Source organism: Halichoeres trimaculatus, unplaced genomic scaffold (genome assembly GCF_033239565.1).
Source record: "Halichoeres trimaculatus isolate MK-OKI-2021-1 unplaced genomic scaffold, fHalTri1.1 fHalTri1_scaffold_7, whole genome shotgun sequence".
Taxonomy (NCBI): Eukaryota; Metazoa; Chordata; class Actinopteri; order Labriformes; family Labridae; genus Halichoeres; species Halichoeres trimaculatus.
The window spans coordinates 14,739,444-14,753,010 of NW_027437185.1; the positions used below are offsets into that span (position 1 = coordinate 14,739,444).

Below are 13,567 nucleotides of genomic sequence, written 5' to 3' on the forward strand. Positions count from 1 at the left end.
AGATTCAACTTATTAAAGGGGGTAGCAGTGGTTCTTGTGAACAAAAGTGAGCAGCTTTACACTAAAGACTTGATAGTGTTGATGTTAAACTGTGGAATTTACCTGCAGGAGAAGGACTTAAGGGGAATGAGCTGTCAGACTGTTTAGATAACCCAAGAGTGTCAAAGGTGAGTTTGTCAGTGTTAGCTCATGCTCCGCAGCATGGCCTGCTGTAATCGCCCGTTAGTTAAATCTCCCCCTGGTAACCCTTGATATCCCTGTTAAGCTTGTTATGCTCCAAAAACAAATTATAATAAAAATGAAACCCACAAAAAATTGAAGTTCAAAACAGTGGTTTCTTAACTGAAAACAACTAAGAACAGATGAACTGTTGCTAGCTTGTTTATCAACTGTAGTATGCTAGTAATTTAAGCTGATGTTTGCTTTGAAAACAGACTGTCTGTGGTTTATTTTTTAGTATTTAAGATAAGTAATTTGATTTATTCATCTAGTGTAATAAAACTGTCAGCATGGAGGAAAGTGTGAGAGAAACAAACATGATATTGGAGTGTTAAATTAAGGGCTAAGCTAATAGTTGTCAGGGTAAAAAGCTACCAGAGACCCACTTTGTGATCAATTCAGCTGACATTAAGCATTGCAATTTTCAACAGTGAAAAAGGACCAGTGATAAAGTATAAGAATAACTAAGTGTGATAAGAACTAAAGGCTTTGAAGGAGATTCACAGGACTAATGGGTTTTGCAAAACTACAGTCTTTAATGTTACTTTGACTGCTGGCGATTAGCTAATGTAAGCTAATTAGCTGAACAAGAATCTTGTTGATCCTTAATGACTTTATGAATGTGAAATAGAGAAATTGACTGAGAGGCAGACAAAGGAAACTTTATGTTCTGACTGCTCAATCAAAGGAAAAAGTGCTTGACACAGAAAGTAGGTTATGGATTGTTGCTTTAGGTGTTCTCACATGACCTGGGTTTCACCCAGTCCTGCTGCATAAGGAACAGAGAAAATGATGTGACTGAGGTCAACACATTGTCTCATTTCAAAATGCTGTAATTCTCCAACGCCTTCATCCATCATCAAACACAGATGTACAAACTCACAAAACCTGTTACATATAGCTAAGTCTTTTTGCATGTATGACTCTTAATCTTCAGTTAGCACATGACATTTTTTTTAAATGATGCGGCAGAAAAACCCTCAGGACTCCAGATAAGAGCTAAACTTCAGGAAGTTTTTTATGGCTCCGTAGATCTCAACACTTCACCTCCCTTGAATTTCTTAAATTAGCTACTCCTTATAATATATATGAGAACTTGAAGCACAGGGCAAATATATTCATAACATCCTGGTCCCCCCCCTGTTCATATTCCATCTGAATCACATGATGGTGACTGTTTTTCCATCTTACTGAAATAGACTTTAAGGCTGTCAGTGGTGGTTTGGTGCATTCAGATACTCCTGACTTTTCAGTCAGCCCAGGTTAGCACTCTCTGTTGTTTCATTTAAAGATATTTGAGGAAATACAATTCAAGACGTTTCATGCGACAATTTATTTCAATACAAATTTTACAGCACATTCACTTTCTTTTTTTTCTCATAAATACAACAAGACACCACATTTTGTAACAGGCAATACCTTAACAATGACAAAAAAGTTGTGCGGAAATAGCTGGCAAACATTAAGTAAACATTCAGCTGTTATTTTTTTTTTTTATTCATGCCTTGGGAAAAAAAAAAGCTTAACAAAGAGATATAAAGAGGGGGTGTTGTGCTTATTTTGTAGGTTTTATATTATCCCTCTGAAAGATTTGTAATAATTTAACATGATTTACAGTTAAAAAAAATCCTCAACTTAACTCAGGCTGGTCTTTGAAATGCTCCAGTTCATCGCTTCCGACACTGTCTCTTTAAGGGGTCTCTAACTTTCTTCCTACTGTTGCCATACTACAAAGTTGTGGGTCTCTGTGAAAAAAGACAAATTTGCTTTTTTAAGGAAATTGGATAAATGGTTATGTCACAATTTGAGCAAATCTCCTCACCCTTTGATTATTCTTACCCAAGTTTGGTTTCTAAAATGCACAATACCCCCTCTTTAATTTTCATATAAAGCCCAAAAGAAACATTTAGTTTCCGTAGAAAAGATTTACATGCACTAATTTGACAGAACCTTTGACATTTATGCTGAGATTCTCTGCCTTTATTCAGTTGTTCATTTATTTATTTGCAAACAGGAAAAATATGTCCTGCAAAAATTAGATCATATGAGGAGGAAAAGCTCTAAATTATCCATAGTTCATGAATTCAAACAGGTGTTCAAATTTTTACAAATGTTTCAATGAAAGTGCTCGACAGTGCTTTTTATATATGAAAAAAAAAAAAAAGGAGCTGTTGGACAAAGGGGGCTACTTTAAATAGAAACAATAACCATAATTTTAGCATTAAATAAGCCAATATGTGCCCTGAACTTATTTTCAATCATAGATTTTTTTTTAAACAACAAAAACATGTGCTATGCCGTGTCTCAAAGCCCAAACTTTAATGATAGGAGAACTTGTTTAACTTTGCCAGGGGATTACATGTGTAACCTTGGGCTTACTTCTGTCTGGGAACTGAATGTTCATTTAATGCATCAGCAGACATGATATATGGTCCCAAACCATCAGGTGAGCTTGGAATGTGGATGTGTCAGCTAAACATTCAACACTCATTGCACATAACAGGGTTGCTCCCTATAGCCTGGTGAGGTGAAGGCATGAATCTCGTACTTTAAAGGTGTATCATAAAATGGTCCATAACTCTGAGAAAGCCAAGGTGCAAGGAAAGGTCACTGCCAGGAGGGAGCAGTATGGATATAAAGTTCACAACATGTTCAACTTGGAGGATCACGCTAAAAGGAAAAGGCACCACAGTCCACAAACACAACACCAAGAATACATATTAGACATGCAAACATTCACCTGTGAAGTGCTTCTTAAAAAAGAAAAATTCTTCAAGCATTTTTAATCCAGCTTTGAGCCATACTTTAGTTTCAATGCTTGGACAGTCTTATATCAAAATCTTGGTCTTGGATCTTGTGCTTTGTGTTTGGTGTTCAGTGAAAATGCTATAAAAAAATCTGCTGAAGGAAATTTTCATGACATTTAACCCCTGCATGAAAAAGGAAAACAGATACAGATCATAGAGTGGAGAGCTTGTTTTTCACGTGGCAAACACTGACGTCTGATGACACTGTGGTTACGTCTACTCCTAAGGCCTTTTGAAAACAGCACTGAGCAAACCTACGGATACAGATACAGTACATAGAAGTCCCTCTGAGGGAACAAAGTTCACAGTTTTGACAGAGTCAGCTGAGCTCACTCTGAAGGCAAAGCTACATGCACTAAAACATAGGTCACTAACAGATTTAGACTGGCACAGGACTCCCCCTCTTCTGCTTTCAGCAGCCACATTTAGCATGCTGTCACATTGATCACAACATACTCCAACGCCAAACTGTCTGGGATAAGGCGGGTACATCTGGAGGAACACCTTTGTTGCTCCTGCTGGATGTAATGATCTTGTCAGCCATTTAGTGTGATACAAATGGGCAAAAATTTTCAATTTAGGCTCTGCGTGCAAAGAGTTTCCTGTCCATTAATGCTTGCACGAGTCAAAAGATGATTTTCCTCTTAGAGTATCATTCAGGTTAGCCTTATTAGGTCTCATCACAACCTGCAAATTTGGATCTTTATACTTTGTAATCAGCTGATCCATTTCAGTGTTGTTCTTAGTAGGGAGTTATCTGATTCTGCAGCTGAACGGTGGAGATAATGAATTTATTCCTGTTTATTGGGTCTGGTTCAAATGGGTATGTGAATTTCCTGGGGCGGCATCGAAAATAGATGTCTGAAAATGACTGAAAAAGCTGTGATAGAGCTGGGGCCCTGCTAAGTGGACTCTTCTCTAATCCCAATGTTAGACTGATTTCATAAAGATACAGACGTTGGTTTACAGTGAGGGGACATGGACTGATTTCATAAAGATACACACATCTGTTTACAGTGAGGAGGCTCTGGGACGTGTCAGGGCACAGCAACAAAGGTATAGCGCTGAGGGTCAGTTTCTCATCTCAGTTTATTGGCCTGAGAAGTCGCCACTGGCAGGTCCAGAGTCTGAAACTTTGTTATCACTTGGTTATTACAACGCCCCTGTTTATTATTGTGGGTGGCGTGTACCCTTGTGCCATGGCTAAGGAAACAGCTTCTCTGGTTTCAGTAAACACTGAAACACAGCAACCACAAAACACGATAAATAAACAGGGCTTGTGTAACAACTGATACCACTGCTACTGGGGGCGAAAAAAAACAAAAAAACAAACTATCCTTACACTTACAGAATACCTTTAAAAAGTACCACATAATGGTTTACATGTCACGCAAATGACCGCACACACAGAATGATGGGAGTGGTAGGCTGTGCAATAGAAAGAAAATGTACATTTGAGCATGATCATGTAACAGCCACGAACCTGTAAAGGTCAACACCAAAGTTTCAGCCCTTTATCAATCAAGCCATCTGCCTGGCACTTAAAGATATTAAATACCTCCGGGGCTGATAAAGGGCTGACACTTCGTGTGAAAAACTTGCCAGCCATATCATTTAACATACACAGGATTGCCTCAGGCGTTTCTCAGCTCGCACTAGTGAGATGAAGATAATGTCATATCTCTGGTGCTGTCTGCTGGCACCAGAAACTCCCTGCAACAGGCTGCAGAAACCCTGAGCGGGGAGAGGGGCCTCACGGTGTGTGTGAGCGGTGAGGAGACAGACAAGCAGGGATAGAGAGAGACAGAGAAGAGGAGAGGAGAGACAGGTTCTGCAGAAAATGTTTTAAATCATGCTTAACACTGAGGCAATCTGTCAAAAAAGGGGAAACAAAATGAAGGCAAATTATAGCTTTGGTTGATTTGGAATGTATGACTTTGAACAAAGCACCAAAAAAGCGTTCAGATTGGACCTCTTATTTTATGATGGAAATAAGAACTTGCTATCCATTGTGGCTTCGCGTGCCTGAATGGAATTTACTGCACAGCCTCCAACACCATTTGAATTTCAAAAGATTTCAAGCTAGTTGTGAGATCGTTCGCCAAGAACTCTTCAAAAGATTCAGCTGGAGCCAGAAGATTAGCAGTGCACAAACCACTCGGTTACTAAACAGCTGAGATGCTACCCCGTGGCCAGTGAGTTGATGTGGACTTGTTAAGATACCAGCACAAGCAAATAAAAAACCAGACACGATGAGGTAGATGGGATTAAACGTAAATACAACAAATGGAAAAGTGATCTACCTACAGTATTTATTCTCTCTTTTAAAGACGGAAGAGAGATACTTTCCTCAGCTGAGCATGGGAAATTCAGTTTCTCCAAAGCAGTCTCTAGAGACTCCACCAGTCAGTTGGACTGGTTTTGCCGTCATTAGTCAGTTGAATGAAAGTTTGTGATGGCAGTGTAAACATGACTGGGTCGCCCATGTCTCAGGCCTCCACGTTTTAAAGGACAGTCGTCACAGTCGATATGCCTTTGCTGCAATTCCCATTAGGGTCCACTGATCTGTCCACAACCCCGCAGACCCCCGCCCCCTTCCCAAGACACCCTTCATTGGCGTCGCTGTCCTCTGAGCTGCCCTTACTCCTCCCTTGCTGCTCGCTCTGCCAGCTGTGCCTGCTGTATATGTAACCATTCACAGGCCCAGAGCTGCCGAGGCGGTTCCTCTTCAAGCAGAGGATTTCCTTGAAGGCGTATCTGAACTCAGGACTCCGGCAGTATATGAGCGGGTTGAAGGCCGAGTTTGCGTAACCTATCCAGTTGAGTATCCTGAAGGTGAGATCATTGTGCAGTTCCTTCCATATGGCCACCAGCACGTTGAGCAGGAAGAAGGGCAGCCAGCACAGAGTGAAGATCCCCATGATGATACCCAAAGTCTTTAAGGCTTTGTGTTCCCGCAGGCAAAACTTCGGCTTCTTAAGGATGCGCCCATTGCTTGCCTCAAGAGTTTTAAGGTTGGTGTTGTCGCTGTTGTGGAAACGACCAACACTTTGGTCAATCTTCTTTAGCTGGCGTTTGGCCTCCTGGAAAACACGGCTGTAGACAAAAACCATGATGACCAGAGGGATGTAGAAGGAGATGATGGAGGAGGTGATGGCGTAAGCCATGTTGGTGTAAAACTCACAGCAGTTACTGTCAGCAATGCAGTCCTTGGCTTCTTTGTCATCAGATATCCACCACTTCATGTGTATGGGCAGGAAAGATATCAAGGCAGCAATCACCCACACCAGGACGACCACGATTCGTGCCCTGCACTTGGTCAGCATGGACTGGTATCTGAATGGGGACGTAATGGCCAGATATCGATCTATAGCTATGACACAGAGAGTCTCTATGCTTGCTGTCACACAGAGCACGTCAGTCGCAGTCCAGAACTCACACCAGAAACTACCAAAGTGCCAAGTCTTAAAGATGATGTAACAAGCTCCAAAAGGTATCACAATGAGACCCATGACCAAGTCGGCACAGGCCAGAGAGGTGATGAAACAGTTGGTGACATTTTGGAGACGCTGGAAACGGGCGATCGCCGTTATGACCAGGATGTTACCGAAGACGATACACAAGACGAGTAATGACATGACCATGCCCAGCAGGATCATTGTTGCCTCGCTGTAGCCCTCCTCACTCGCAGCTGCGTCTGAGGAGGAGTTGATCATCTGTGCACTCACATTGAGGTATCCTGGGGGAGTTGTACTTCCCATCTGAGGAGATTGTATGTGGATAACAAGCAGAAACAAGATAAGTGCACAGTTGAAGACTCAAATTGTCGGTATAAAAAAAAGAGGAAAGGACAGAAATATACAACTCTTGTGTGTGTGAACCTCACCCTGTCAGCAAAGCCAAAGTGAGTCTTTTTCTATTTAAATTGCTGATTTTCATTTAACAGAAAAAAATATCGACAAACACTTCTAAGTGTACTGATCACAACCTGTTGAATTGCAGAAGAAACAATGGCAAACACTCCAAAGGAAAATAAAAGTACAAACCTCCACAGGTTGTCGTTTGGGTCTCTGCCTCCCATGCAAAGTAGAATTGTCACTTTTCACCTACTTCCTGCAAAGTACTCCTATCACATGTCCCTCCGTCTACTGTCTGCTTTTCTTGATCTCTGTGAGCCTCACTCACTCACTCACTCAGCCCCTCAGTCCCTCAGCGGAGCAGTCTTTCTTCTAATGTGTCTCCCAGGCTATTTGTCAGAGCCCTTATAACGTGCAGTGATGACATCATGGTCAGTGCTCAGCCAATCAGACAGCCAGCCTGCAGAGGGTGCTGAGCGCTCCCAAGAGTTTGAACACATTGTCCCTGCAGCCGTCTACTGCAAAGCAGCATGTGACAAGAGACTTTCTTCTTCATCTTTAAAGAATTTCATGAACTCTTGAGTTTTTTGCTTATTTATAGTGGTAATCAGAATGTAGGTACTCTGTTCAGAGATAAAATAGGTCAAGATGTTTAACACAGTTGTGTATCAACTGCTTTTTCAAGTTTCTCCTGTAAGTCTGGGTCTTATTAAAAACAGGTGAAGCTCTTTTGCAGTCTTTGTAGAAAGCTGGATGCACATGTAGACAATCTGGTAAATTGAACCAATTTCAGAGTCAAGTCTTTGATTTAAAGGGAGTTTGACCGATTACGTCCTCCTTTGTCCTGAGGAAACCTCAGTGTTAGGGTGATGTGCTTTCTTCTCCCGTGCAAACAATAAAATGTAAATTGGAGCACACACAGATCACGTGAGTTAAGCCCTTGCAAAAAGAAAGAAAATAAATTGTGTTTATATACTGCTGCACTGATGAATATCTGCATCTTAAACAAAAAAAAAATCTCCGAATTTCTAATGAGAATCTGCATCCAAGACCTTGACTTTTTAACCCTGCAGGACACACACAGGCTGGCATGTTTTACAGCATCAACTTTTTTTGAATCTGGCATTTTTGTAGAGCTCTACAAAGACCGTGTTGACAGTTGACACTGAATGGCTTCAGTCAAGGATGAAAAAAGCCGATGGATGAGGACAGATTAGCCACTGTGTGATGTTTTTTCTGCTTCTGTTTGTCTCTCCACCCTGGTTACACTGAGTCATCATAATGCGCTGACACTAATAAACCATCGGTATGAGTTCATGTTTTGGTATACACCCATAATCTCTGTGTGTGCTCAAAGGATTAGCTATTTAAAGGATTAACGAGTCAACAACCACACCATCTTGTTTAAAGTGAGAGCCTTGATATTATCCTCACCATCATTCTGCATTTAGAGAATCTGTATATCACTTTCAGATGATTTATACTTGACACAGTCTGGTTTATACAGGCACACAAAACACATTGGACAGCTGGTTTAGTTATATCAGAGCTCTGATATGGCTAAACTCACGAAAGCTGACAGCAATTTTTTGAGGATGGTGTGATTTCATTCAGATTTGATGGAATTTTAGGGCTACATGGTGAAATTTATTGTGTCACTTCTGTCGATTGAAAGCAGTCAGCTCTCTCCAGATATCACACTCCATCAATACACGGGGTAAATTTTTTCAGGCAGTTGTGTTTATTGATTTTGGTGGAGTTCTTTCCCTGATAATCACATGAAGAGGCAATTTAACAGAACTACAGTTCACAGAAAGAATGGGCTGGGTTTGTGAATAATAAAACCATTATGATTGAGCATAGATCATGAGCAGGCCTGGAGAGAAGAGGGGGTGTTAAGTTCTCTGAGGGTGCTTTCAAGTGTTTGTGTGTGTGTCCAGGTCTGTCATGAACATACTGCGGGTAGAGAAAGATGATTTCCAGAGGCTTAAAACAGGAACTGTGGTTAATCCATGTACTGCTTTCCACAATGAGAGCTCTCTCATGAGTCCATATGACCAGTGACACAGGAAAAAACCCTGAGGATTGATCTTCAATTTGTTATGAAACAAGCTGAGGAGCATTCTCCCTGCTTTGGTTTAAGTTTGGTTCTTAGTTTGATTTTATGCTGCTGTCCTGACCAGCAGAGATCCATTTTGCTCTTTAGTCCATGCAACATTTTGGTAAAGTATCCCAAATTTTGCACAAGATATTTACGGTGGCCAGGGGGTTTCAGACAATTTGCAAAAGCCACATCATGAATGCAAGAGCAAAAACATGAATGCAAAAGCTACAACACCAATGCAAGAGCAAACAAATGAATGCAAATTTACAACACAAATGAGGGATGAACAATTAATTGATTTTAAACTGACATTGCAATGTAATAGAATGCAATTTTCAAATCACAAAGGCTGCAATTAGATAAAAAAAATATATGTACAGACCTGGAGGGAATATAAAAACTTGTACTTGTTCTCCCTTAAAACCAGCTAAAGTCAAAATGCTGTTTTTTTCTGGCAAAAAAACCCCTCTGTGCTACACAGATCCATCTTGTAGATCGCAGAGCCATATCCCTTGGTCACTTTTTTCTGTATGGTTTGTTACTCTAAATGACAACTGGAGGTCAGTAAAATTTCACAGTGTTCCTTTTTCTTTTTCAATTAAGAAATTAAAAAAAGACTTGTTCAAAATGCTATCTTTATCTTTTGTTGGTTAGTTATACTATAAAATGACTTAAAACTTGTGTTAAGTGACAATGCAGAAGATAAAGGTCCCCCCCAAAAAAATCGTATGCTAAATTGCAATAGCAATATTGGTCTAAAAAAATTGCAATTAGATTATTCTCCAAAATCGTTCAGCCTTAACACAAATGCAAGAGCATAAATATGAGAGCTGCAACGATGAATCGATAAAATCAATTAGTAAAAGCGTCAACAACGTTTTTCCATAATGGATGCACTTGCTGCACCATTACTGTATTAGTGTTTCTTCAGTTAATTTGACTTCTTCCTTTTTGTCAGATTCTTAGTGATTGGTAACTAGCTGGAGGTGCATTACCGCCACCTACTGGACTGGAGTGTAGATTACCTGGGCTGCGGGGCTGTATGTGTAACATGTAAACAGATCAGCGTGGAAGAAGAAGCCAAGCTGGCAGGTGAGGGAAACAAAACAGGCGAATAATGGCAGAGCCGGAGAGTCCAAAAAACTCCAGAGTTTGGGAGTATTTCATGCTGAGAAAAAGCACACAGCCTGTTAATTGCAACATTCGCAAAAATGAGCTTGCATGGCACAGCAGTACAACTGCAGTGATCCAGCACTTAAAACGCAAACATGTCGGGCTCATCAATGACGAGCTGGGGAGCTCAACAGTGAGGTGAGGAGCTACAAAATCCCACATATACTCCTTTTATATGTTATGAAATGCATTCTGTTTTTCATGATTCACCAATTAGTCTTAAATATAATGGTCAGAGTAACCGATTGCAAAAAAAAAATCATTAGCTGCAGCCCTAACACGAATGCAAAAGTTACACTGCCCTCTGCAGTTTGGGAACAGACCCCAGCAGACGCTGTGCATAATGTTAAAAAGTATAAAAGCCACATATGGTCTCTCTTGTTCAGTGCCTCTTTAGCGTGGAGGTCATGCGTATTAATCATAATCCTTAATTGTTTTTACAACCTCTGAACCTTAGTTTAGCGCTACTGTTGATCCAATATTTTAGATTATATCAAGGAAATAACCGGAGACTCATAAAATGCCCTGCAGCAGACATAGCACATCTCTTCTCCGGTTACCCCTACACTTATCCTTTAAGTCTTTTGAAGTGACTAAACAGCAACAAAAATTTGTCGAGCACATGCGATCCTGGTTTCTACAACCTACAAGACAAACATGTTGCACTGTAACCCCTACAGGGTTTATCTTCTGTGTGCTTACACTTGCTCTAGCTTTAGCAGTCAGTGTCTTGTTGTACAGCTCTGTAACCCAAATGTAATGCAATGTATTTTCACGCCTGTACTCTGCTTTGGAAACGGTGAGTTCATGTGTTCGATTAATCACTGGTTTCCTCAGCCTGTGACATCTGTCTTCCTGTATCCTGTCACTCCCAGACAGAGCCAAGTCACATTTGGATAACCCTGCAACAGCCTCAACCCCCATTCAGAGCTGGATATTGTGCACTGCACTGTTTAGTCAAACACTGTCAAAATAAATCTGTCCTCCATCTACACCATATCCTCTGGGATTCCCACTTTTCATCTTCTTGGAAAGTTGTGATTTTGACCCAGTGACCCCACCTGTGCCTGGCCTCCAACCTCCCCTCACTCTATTTCCCTGTAATCTGTGTGAAACAATACCTGGAGGTATTGTTCCTCTGTAAGTAGAGGTTTCAGGAGCTAGAGGAAGTGAGAGGGCTTATAAAAACACTGTCTGCCTCTTCTGTTTTCCTCACATTGCTTTGCTATAGCCTCTTACATGTGCCACATTGTTCATTAACAAACAAACACAGAGACAAATAGCACTTATTTAGGTGTATTCCTGAAAGTTTTATGAAAGGATTGACACTATTTCTATTTCTATTTCTATTTCTAAAGATATGTCCTAGTTCAGATGTTGGATCCTTTAAAAGCTCTAGCCTTCAAACAAGCCAACCTCCGTAGCCTGTGTCAACCACTCAGGCAAAGAAAAGGGAAAGAAAAGAAAGGAGACAGATTTGTTTGCTGGATCTGCAGTAGACTTGCACGTGCTGTGATCAGCCATCACATGCAACCTTCCAAGGAGTAGAAGCACAGCTTGTGCTACATATGAAGCTTGTGGCTGTCTCGCTAGGTTTAGCATGAAAAAGGGTAAACAACCTTATGCTGCCTTAAGTGAACACTAAACCCCTAACTGACCTCGTTATGTTAACAAAACACAATGAAAAGTACAAAGTTGTGGTTAAACAGGGAGTCCCATGGGGATTTATTTTTGGCCAATCAGGGTCAAGCTAGTCGTGGCTAGCAGCTTAGCTAAGCCCAGTGGCTCCAACTGTGTCTGGTCCTTCAAAAATAAACGTGGTGTTACCTTTTTGCTAAGAGGCTGATGTAAGAAAATCTAAGTTACATATTGTAAGCACAGTTCATCTTTTTAATCTGAAGTTTTACATCCAGCAGAATCACTTGTTCCTTTGAGTACATTTTTATATCAACTATGTTAAGTTCGAAAATCAATCCCAGCTACACTTTCTGGATGTGGATCACAGCCTGGCTATGTTTTGAGCTCTACAGGCATACACTGTTAATACTGATTAGCTAGTTGCAAACTGATTTTTAAAGATGGATTAAGGTAAAGGCATAAAGGTAAACCATGGATGACAAAAGGTCTGCAAAGGGCATGCAAAAAGAAAAAATATATTATATAAGAAATTCTTACGCCTAAGAACAAGTGATGGTGAGGAAAAATATAAGTTGTATAAAAAAAGGGATAACTATAATGACAGTAGAAAAAGAACTACTGCAGTAAAATATTAAAGGAGAACAAAAGCAACATACAGAGGATGCAGAAGATATTGTGGATAAATTCAACAACCACTTTGTGAATGTGGGCCTAACTTTGGCAAATGAGATTATAATTTCTGATGATAAAAATGACATGTTCAATCATTTTATAATGTTGTTTAATGTTTCTTAGCAGAGCAGATTTAAAATATATAATTGAAATTGTAGGACAATGAAAAACAAAACATCACCAGACATAAATAGCATTGACATGGTGGTCATCAAAGAGGTCATTGATTCTATCATAAGACCTCTGACTAACATATGCAATCTGTCCTTTCAAAAAGGAGTTTTCCTGTTAATATGACAGTGGCAAAGGTGATTTCAGTCTTTAAAAATGGAGATAAACATGTCATAGAAAACCAAAGACCAGTATCCCTCCTTCCACTATTTGCAAAAATTCTAGAGAAGTTACTTGTGAAAAAATGTAATTTGTTCATCTGACATAGTCAGCAGTAATGTGAGCTAACTAGTGATCTTAATATCTTCTAAACTGCTGAGTATAAAAAAATTCACCCCCTTGTGAAATTAGTGCTTCAGACAAGAGACGTCTTTTTTGTTGCAGGCAAGAGGCATGTTTATTTCTGCTGTGAAAATTCTTTTTTTTATTAATTTTTGGCTTGGTGTCTACGTGATTTCTAGTACTCCCTAAGCCAGCCACAAGTGGACACACAGATTTTAGCAGTTCCACATTGTCTCATATTTTTTAAGTGGAGGTTGCCCCTTGGGCTGACCGCCCATTCCTATCTGCTCAAATAAATATTAAATAAAAATCCAAAGAAGACACTTTTCTTGGTAAAATATGGTGTAATAAATACACCTCATTGCCCAGGAATGCCTTGTGTTGGAGTTGCATGTACCCAATAAACACCGTTAGACTATTTTTAAACTCAAAATCTCAGAAAAACCTCATAAAACCAAACAATTACTAACTTTGTTCATTGTATTCCAGTGGACATATGGGTAGAGATTGTCCAAGTGTGTGGGAACAGCTAGACCCACTGTGATCACCTCATTGTGTTTGAGGGTGGGACTTAGCCATAGGCCAATTATGTAGTTGTTTAAATGTAGTGCACCAGTTGTATAGTGGTTGTGATTGGTGTGTAG

The 13,567-nt window shown here is 40.2% G+C and overlaps 1 protein-coding gene and 1 long non-coding RNA gene across 3 annotated transcripts in view; one reads left to right on the forward strand and one right to left on the reverse strand.

The window, feature by feature from the left end:
* Nucleotides 1-13,567, forward strand: part of LOC141793833 (uncharacterized) — a 50,430-nt gene that overhangs the window by 11,582 nt on the left and 25,281 nt on the right. The window lies entirely within an intron of this gene.
* On the reverse strand, nucleotides 1,638-7,245 carry adrb2a (adrenoceptor beta 2, surface a). Its single transcript, XM_074673255.1, has 2 exons — nucleotides 7,073-7,245; nucleotides 1,638-6,787 (listed from the first exon to the last, which is right to left on the reverse strand). Exon 2 carries the CDS (start codon nucleotides 6,785-6,787, stop codon nucleotides 5,531-5,533), a length of 1,257 nt encoding a protein of 418 aa, XP_074529356.1. The 5' UTR covers nucleotides 7,073-7,245; the 3' UTR covers nucleotides 1,638-5,530.